The sequence below is a fragment of the Saccostrea echinata genome, unplaced genomic scaffold, assembly GCF_033153115.1.
Source record: "Saccostrea echinata isolate AGI-Se365-2 ecotype Australia unplaced genomic scaffold, CSIRO_AGI_Sech_v1 ptg000040l, whole genome shotgun sequence".
In the NCBI taxonomy this organism is placed as follows: Eukaryota; Metazoa; Mollusca; class Bivalvia; order Ostreida; family Ostreidae; genus Saccostrea; species Saccostrea echinata.
Window position 1 is genome coordinate 5,485,557 of NW_026889789.1, and position 9,444 is coordinate 5,495,000.

The 9,444-nt window shown below is 32.4% G+C and overlaps 1 protein-coding gene across 1 annotated transcript in view; it reads left to right on the plus strand.

The window, feature by feature from the left end:
• The window catches only part of LOC133200542 (uncharacterized), a 241,529-nt gene that overhangs the window by 19,068 nt on the left and 213,017 nt on the right, over positions 1 to 9,444 (plus strand). The window contains exon 3 of the mRNA XM_061336326.1: positions 2,699 to 3,175. Within this exon, the coding sequence (XP_061192310.1) occupies positions 2,699 to 3,175 (477 nt within the window). The remainder of the gene's footprint in view (positions 1 to 2,698; positions 3,176 to 9,444) is intronic.

Sequence of the window (9,444 nt, forward strand, 5' to 3'; positions counted from 1 at the left end):
CCGGTCATATGGATCTTAAGGGAAAACTTGGTGAGTTCCCATTTTACACAGAGATTGCCTATGACTTGAGGGTGTGTCATGATCTTGATCTATAGTCATTGTAGAAAAAATGGATAAATAATCCATCCGTACTTTCTAATAGAGAAATACTTGAAAAATTTTTTGCTTCAAATTTTCACTTGATATCATTATTTTTGTGACACATTTAAATATTGTAAAACTGTGTAAATAGAAGAATACTAAAATTTATAATTATTTATTATTTTTGGGGGAAACGTAGGAACCGTTGTCAAACTGGTGGGGTCCATTTTCATCGGGCTCAAAATTCATAGTTGTAAGTCTGTTTTAATCGGGGTCGAAATTGATAAAAATATTGTCGTCTGCGGATCCGAAGTGTACAACTGAAAATTCATATTTTCATAGCGGGGGTATCATTTGTGAGCTATCTCACAGTACCTTTAGTTAATTCAGCATTAAACTATTACTTTTTCATATGGGTCTACAAGTTGCTGTCCTTTAAAAAAGGACTGCAATAGTCTTTCATAGCAAAGTTTTTAAATTTTATTCCCGATTGGCCTATAATTTTGTCATTTAAAAAAATCGGGCTATTTCGATACATGTTTTTTTTATTTTTGCGAACCTTGATGCACAAAACTAATGCCGTTAAATCTTTTGAAACCTAGTAGTTGAATTCAACATGTTCAAGCTGTTAAGCTATCTATATAAGTTTTTCCTATTTATTTAAAATCTGCACTAGATTTATACGGAAGATATCCTATCATTGGAAAGATAGATGGTACACATGTAGCACAGATCTGTAGTATGCAGATTTTTTTTTAATGTTTCTCCCTCTCCCCCTCATGGAAAAACGTTGCTACAGGTCTCTATCAAGCTATATTTGGATTGCTGTCAATCAAATTATTTTGCGAACCTTGATGCACAAAACTAATGCCGTTAAATCTTTTGAAACCTAGTAGTTGAATTCAACATGTTCAAGCTGTTAAGCTATCTATATAAGTTTTTCCTACTTATTTAAAATGCTTGTACCATATAATTTAGTTTGTATATAAGGATATATGTATTAAAGAGAAATTCAGATCTTGGTTACGCCAAAGAATAAATAAATACGATGTGGAGATTTTAGAGCGAGGTTTGCCAATGATTGGCATATTCCAATTCGAAAAGGGCGAATTATTCTAATGGCAAGTTGTCTAAGAGGCGAACTCTTTAGCATTCTCGCGCATGCGTAGCCTGACGTAAGCCCATGGCTTTAACCCCACTTATATATTTTCTGCGTGGACCTCAGGGTCCACGCAATAAGTCAAGATAAATACACACAGTTAATGCAAAGGGCATCATTTGTAATTAAGATGAAGTATAATTTTTTAGTTATATAAAACATATACAAAAAAAAAAAAAAAAAAAAAAAAAAAAAAAAAAAAAAACAAACACTAGACATATGTTATATCCAATATTAAACAAATTGGGTTTGCTATAATTTTCAAAGCAATATTTTACACATTTTATTAAAATGTAAAAATATTTGAACACCTATTTTCATCCATTCTTCAAACTTTACGTCTCTGTGTTCATCTTTTTATTTCATTATTTTCAATTACATCGGTTCATGATTAAAAGAAATTGATAAAAGAAAACATCTCATATATTGCCTGATTAATATTAGAATTTTATTTCCCAAACACTTTATTTTATAGGTGCAAAAAGATCAAACAGTACTTTGCTTTCATCAATTTTGAGCATTTTTCTTTAATAGATATTGCTAAACCTATTTTGCCTAAAATATTAAAATATCTATTGTCATGACTTAATCTGGTAAAATAAAGTAAAAATTTCAATGTTATTGTTAAAAAAAATTGTACCATTGCTCAGTAAGATTCACAGTGACACACCCCTCCACTTTTTGTGGCAATTTTTTCGACAATTGCGAGTAGTGCTATTGTTGCATGAGTAGATATCTAACATATAATTGTCAAAAGAGCCTTGATGTTACCATTGTAAGGAGTGAAATATTTTAACTGAAAGGCAATAATTTGAATTACTTCAAAAAAAAAAAAAAAAAAAAAAAAAAAAAAAAAAAAAGAAAAACAGGAAAACGGGTCAGGAACCCCCATCCCCACGAGATGTTTCTTTGAGAACTTGTTAGTCCCCCTTCGTAAAAGTTGTCGTACACCACCTATTAATGAAAAGGTTATTTATTATCATAGTTCTAACTAATTCAAAATATTCCAGAAAAGTTTGCTATTTAGTTTAATTATACCTCTATTAGCAAGATAGTTTATTATTTGACTACTTGAGTTGGCTAAGTTTATAATTTTAAGTCGAAAGAGTCTTGGTTATGTCTCTTCATTATACTAAGTTAATGTAAATATGATACCCATTACATTACATTGTTTAATGCATCATTAAAATGCTCTGTATGGTTGACTGTGCAAATTCTTCTAGATTCATTTAAAATATACACATTTTTCTAGAGAGTATATTAACTTAAATACATTTTAGTCAGTATAGTGATTCAATCCTAAATCATACTTAAGAACTTTTGTAACGTTAATATTGCTGTATATTTCTAAGACAACTAAAATCAAGCCGAGAAAAAAAAGGCAAATGTCTCAAATTATGTTGTGTAATCGAATAGGAACACTTTCTGCATTACCATCATTTTACTTTTATGCTGTAGATAAGTTCTCCACACTGACTGATGACGAGGTGTCCGTGTTATTCTGTTTTCTGTGTTCTGACTCCGGTCCTCCTGACTTCACTGACACAGAGTGGCTGGACATGCTTAATGAGATACTGCAGTTAGTGTACCGTAAAGAGAATCCTGTAACAAGTGAGGAAGCACAGCAGACGCTGGACAGACTGAAGTCACGTGAATACCTTTTGGAAGATCAGGACAAGATAACGGAGGACACAAAGGATGAGACAATGTATAGAATAGCATCAATAAACCGTGATATACCATTCTATTACAGTAGTTATGACACAGCCAGTGTTTACCTGAGATCACAGTGGTACAACAGAAAACCTGGAGAGAAGTGTGTCATTAGTGCTGGCAGTGACGATGATTCCTTACTTATACGCCGTCTACAGGTGAACATACTGACTCACGTCACCATGGAGGACACAAGTATATATGATAAGATACACCAGATATGTAAGTCAATGTAAAGAATTTATCATATAGATTACACTATGTAAGTGAATAGATTAAACAGCTGTTAATATATAAATAATTTATGTCTTTATACGTATTAAATAAACTAGTACAATGTTTCTAATATATTTTGGAATGGTAATTATAAACATGTGTAACAATATCTGAATTTTTAGATTCTTATGTGAAAAGTTGTCGACAAGTAGTTCTTATAAATACACAGTTGAATCTGAATGATATGTAAGGAAGTGTAAAGAAATATTATTCTCAAATGTCAGAAAAAGCTTTAAGCGAATGATTGAATTCTGAACATTGATATATATATATATATATATATATATATATATATATATATATATATATATATATATATATATATATATATATATATGAATAAGATAGGGTATGCAGTACTCTAAATATTTCAGGAAATGATTCCTTAGATATTGACTATTTTATTTACTTCATGGGGCTTGTTTACAATGACTGATGCCACAAACTGAAGAAAGATTTACATGTAAAAGTCACAGGTACTTGTGCACAGGACCCCTCTCCCCAAAACCCCACACCACCACCCCGAGGGGTGATATTCAACCATGGGGCTTGTTATACTTTTTTAAAAAAAATATATTGATTACAGTTATTTATAATGTGTACCATAGGAATAAATCGGTAAAACCCCAAAATAATCGTTCCTCACAAAAAACAACCCACTATACATTATAAGAGAGAAAGGTTCTCTCTTATAATGTATAGTGCGGTATTTTTTGTGTGGAGCGATTTTTTTGTTTGTTTGTGTGGTTTTCTCGATTTTTTCATATGTACAGATGATAAATGAATGTAATAGGCCTAAATATAATTTGTGGAAAAAATGTCCAATAAGCCCAGAGGTGGAATATGGGGGGTGGGGGGTTCCTGTCTACAAGTACCTGGGGTAAAAGTATTATGAAATAAAAAATGAAAAAAAGTTGAAGATTATGAACAGTCACTGTGATCTATCTCTAAAAAATACCTAAAAACAATACAAATCTATAAACAGGGCATAAAACACGGACAATGATTAGATGTTTAGGTATATCTATATATTTTGAATTTTATTTTGGTTGAAATAACAAATTTAACACGTTGACAATATTTGTCTTCTCATACAGTGAATATACCAGAAAATAAAGTAAAGAGCAGCAAAGATGAAAGAAAAGAATTTCTAATGGATCTAAGAAGAGAAGGGGAGGCTGCACATTACAGAGGAAGATCACAGGACAGTGTAGATCTCGTGACATGGCTCTGGAGACACGAGGTTTTCCATATAAGACCTGACATCGTGAGATCCTGTGTAGGCCTTCATCCACACTGGGGCATTTACATCATCGACAACAAAGCTTACAGAAAACCAAGTATGTAGTCATTTAGGTACAAAGATTCCCTGAAACAAATATTCAACGTACTTATACATCTGTTCCTTAAATCGGATACGGTTTATTGTTTGTCTGTCGGTCTTTCTTGTGGATTTTTTTCCCCATAAACTTTGCTTACAAAGTTTTAAAACTTTATTTAAATGTATCTGGGTTTTCCCCTCCAGACTGTATTCTCATCATTGTTCCTTGCAGTAGTCATCTGGGAGTATTAGGGAAGGGGTATCTGGGGAAAAAGTTGTTTTTTTTTTTTTTTTTTTTTTTTTTTTTTTTTTTTTAAATCTTAACCAATAAAGGACTTTATTGAAGAGTTGATTTTGTAGTAAAAAGTATTTGTACCCTGACGTTTAAAATTTATATTCAGTTATATCTTATATTTACATTTAAGACGTTCTGGTGACAAGTTTCTGCACAGTTATATAATTTAACTCATGATATACAGTGATATACCCTCCGCATATTTTAAGAGAAAAACATTTGCAGATATAAATATTGCTAAATGAAATGATAAATACCATATACCTAAAAGTAATTTATTATGATAATTATAGGGGTAAGTAAATAACTTATGAATACAGGTTATAAAAATGAAAAATAAAAGAGGTACTCTTTATTACGGTGGAGGGGGGGGGGGGTAATTACAAGTACAGATTAAATCTTGATAATTATTTACATAAGGAAGAAATGTTATGAAAGCCGCCAAATCCACCCCTTTTAGTGAATTCACTGGAATTTTATTGCTTGTAATTTTCATGCTTTTCAGTTGAACTTTATCTTGATGTAACGTTAATCGGATATACTGATATAGTCACGCGCGTGGCGCACTGGTTAGAGTGTCTGCTATAGAGTCGCGGGTTCAAATCCACTGCGGGACATGGAGACCGGTCTTTCGGATGAGACCATATAAACCAAGGTCCCGTGTCTTAGTAGGTGTTGGTACGAAAAAAAAAAACCCTCTCTGCTCAATGGCCCTGCGTGCCGGGTAAAGGTATAAATGTGCAGCTCTCCACCTGCAAGTGGTGGCGTCTCCATATCGAGAGGGACTTAAAACAACAAACAAACAAACGAATTTAACAAACAAAACATTTACTTATATAATATCTGAAGCGACTGCATCAGAGTTCATGTTTACATTTTCAATGCTAAAATAGATATGAGATTGTGCCCGTAATCTATATAAAATGAAGATTTCACTCGAATACCAATTATCGTACATTTCATTAAAAGTTTACTTTTTTGTTTTGTTTGTTTGTTTGCTTGTTTTTTTTTTTATTTGGGGGGGGGGGGAATAAACAGCCTAGGAATAATCAAGTATTTCAGTGGCGGAACCAGAAATTTCAGAATGGGGGGGGGCAACTCTTGCCTCTTCCCCCCCCCAACACTCACACACACAACACCATCAGCAGGTATACGGTGAATCACTTTTGGATGTCATGCAAGAATAGAAGGGCTGGGGTTATAGATGGGAATTTAGAACGTACATATGTTTTATTTTATGGTGTTAACGACTTGTAATTCTTTTTAGAATTGATTACTGCATATAATTAAAAAAAATATAAAGATCACCTCAAAACTATATTGATAAACGTCTCGCTTGTTGAGAATTATCTAATTCATCACTGACCCCCCCCCCCCCCAAACAAATTACATGCATGTAGATATGATAGACCGAAAAGCATGCTGACGTATCATATTGACTATTTATTTCCCTCTTAACTGTGCGTGGCTCAGACAATAGTGTTGATCTTAGAAAAATCAGATTTCCAAATATTACAAATTCCAGTCGTGCATTTCATCAAGATACTAAATACTTTGTTGTAATGATTTAGAGATGTGTAGCCTTAAGTGTAAAACATAGTATCTAGGCACGTAAAATGGCACTTGAAATGAAACAAATTTTTTTTTTTTTTTACAAAAGTTTAGAATAAAAAATCAGACTGGAGAGCAGGCGCTTGTCACTCCGGCGCTGGATCCGCCTTTGTATTGTATTAACATTATGACATCTTAGAAGGGTACACATTCATAATATCAATGTGAAAAAGACTATGTAAAAGACCACCTTGGCCTCAACATCGCTGACACGCCATTCCGGGGGTGAGGGGTTGTTGTTCATGCTTCCAATTTGGGAATTTTAATCCGTATTAAACTGCTCCCAGTTTGGTGTTGAATCCAACAGACTAGTCCTTTGCCATTTAATGTGCAATGACGTTTCCTGTGGGCATCTTCCGTCTTTTCTTTGTGTTGTGTTTTTGTTTTAAAAACTAAGTTATTCAAGCTTGCTATTGTTTTCTGTAAAACAAACTTTGATTGTGACGCATTTTTTTCTTTTAAAAATGATGTAATTTTTAAATTCCGCAAAAATAAATTGAATTACAATTATATATACAAAGAATGATGAATTATTGCGTTTTACTTTGATAAGCAGAATTAGTTTAAACCCTTGCATTTTCCAACATAATGAAAACTCTTAATTTTATTATTAATCCACCCTTTATTTTCAATTATATAGGAGAAAAATATTTGACAGACCACACAAGCTTTACTGTATTTTACAATGTATACTGCTTAAGATATTTTTTGATTGTTTGTAGTTTAATACTGTACACGCGGTACACTTTCTACGTCCAATCCTATTGTGACGTCAGCAAACCCGCGATCTACCTTAAGTCGCAAGGAAATAAAACTTTAGTACTCATGCATTTATTCTGCGCCATACATTGAGTCAATCTTGTAACTGACTTTTTCTTATTATTAGGATTTAGTAATCAGGGACGTAGTGTTGTTTGTGAGAAATGGGGAGGGAACCAGAAAAAAAAATTACCTGAGAAAACTTTCGACAAGAAAGAAAAAAGTAAAACTCACTTGGAAATACTTTGCCGTGGAGGAAAATGGGGGGAGGGGGTTTAACCTATTTTTTCAAATACAGTACCATTTATTTATGATTAAACTTTGATACAGCAATATGTTGTGGGGGGGTGGGGGCAGCCTTTCAATAAATATTTTTAATAGTAAAATGTTACGTTTTGAAAAAGTAGGGGCAAATTAAACATAACATTATGAGGCAGCAACGCCTATATAGTATTATTAAAATAAAATGAATGACGTACGGTATATATTACCTAGATACATGTAGTTATAGCAGAGGAAAAGGGTTTGATGTTTTCTTTTATTTAATTTGCATGTTTTATTCATTAAAATGGAGTTCAAAAAAGTTTTGATTTACATATATTAGGAAAACTTTATAAAGTTTACGTCGTCGCTTGCTGTAAAATTATACACGTAAATTATACCTTTTGGCAAATATGTTTCATTTGAGGCATTGTTACTGTGCATGCAGTTGGAACCTTGCTAATAATTAATTTTAAAAAGTTTGAAATAAAGGGTAATCAACATTTCTTATTACACTATCTCTTTTATTTTTCTTTCTCCTTTCACTCCTGAGAAAATAAAAATTTTCTTGACTATTGATAAACAAAGAACAAGCAATATTTTATAGGATTGTTGTGTTTGATACAAATCTCATTTTTATTCAATATAACACAAATCAGTATACAAATTTTACAAAATAAACAATGGATGGCTGGGCGTACAGGGAAAGCCAAAACAACCTACGATTCTTTGTAACGAACGTTGCATTAACGAACATTAAAGAAATACCGACATCTTACGAAAGAACGTAACCAAAAAAGGGGATCGTTCATTGTATTCACAGTTGCATTATTACATGTATATTCTTAACTGTTATTGAGATTTCACAAGGTAAAATCCCCGCAAGATACCTCAAAACCACTTCTTGTCATCGTCACTACAGTGCCCCTACAATACGTTTCAATGGACACTCAAGGATAAATAACACAAACAAGCATTTTTTTTTCCAGAAATCAGTAATATTTCTCATAGATTAATATTCAAATAGGTATGAATGACATTTTCTAGGTAAAGTGGGAGAATTTTGTAAGATTTTGTCACACTGTCAAAAATGTGTGCAAAATTTTGTATAGAATTACTTAGAAAACGATACAAAGTCGCTGATCTAAGCACCAAAGAAAACGCACGATTTCTTTATATTTTAGGGATTGATTATTTATGTAATTTCTATTCAAAATCAATCAAGAAATATATATTATTTCATGCATCGAATTTTTGTTTGTGGTATGTACCCTTAAACGAACAAAGGGGATCCGTTATGGGAAATGAAAGGAAAATGAAAAAAATGTCTTATTTTGAAGCATGAAGTCAAAGATTCTCTCTTACGGAAAAGAGGGCGAGGGAGAGGTAAAAAATAAACATAAAACAATGGTCTTAATGTTCATGCTGCTAGCTATACTTTAAACAAGTAATTAAAAAATTTACAGTTAATGAGTTGGTTTTTTATTAATTAGATTTTTTTAACTTATCATATAGGAAAGAGTGATGTAACTTCAACCAACTGGGCAATTTCGATCGATCGCGAGAACCAGATAATGTTTTGTTTAATAACTTTTATTGTGCAAGTACATCTATTTTTTGAGGGGAAAAAAATCAGTTTAGTGAATTGTGTTTTTGACAATAATTTTAGTTCTATGAGCGTAAGTTGCTTATTGACATATGAAGATATCTAAGAAGAAGCTTTATCAACCGAAAAGTTACGAACCGGCATCCCCCCCCAACCCCCCGATTCATGATGTGACCATAATACATGTATATTGAAGCCGGGTTTAATTTTTCTCAGAATATAGTATTTCGAACAAGTATTTCTTAGCCATTACGAGGAATTGATTATCACCCCTGAAAATATCTGTATAGAAAATTAATCAATAGCCATTCCTGACGTGACATTTATGAGAATGTTTTTGCAACTGAAACTCATGCACATTT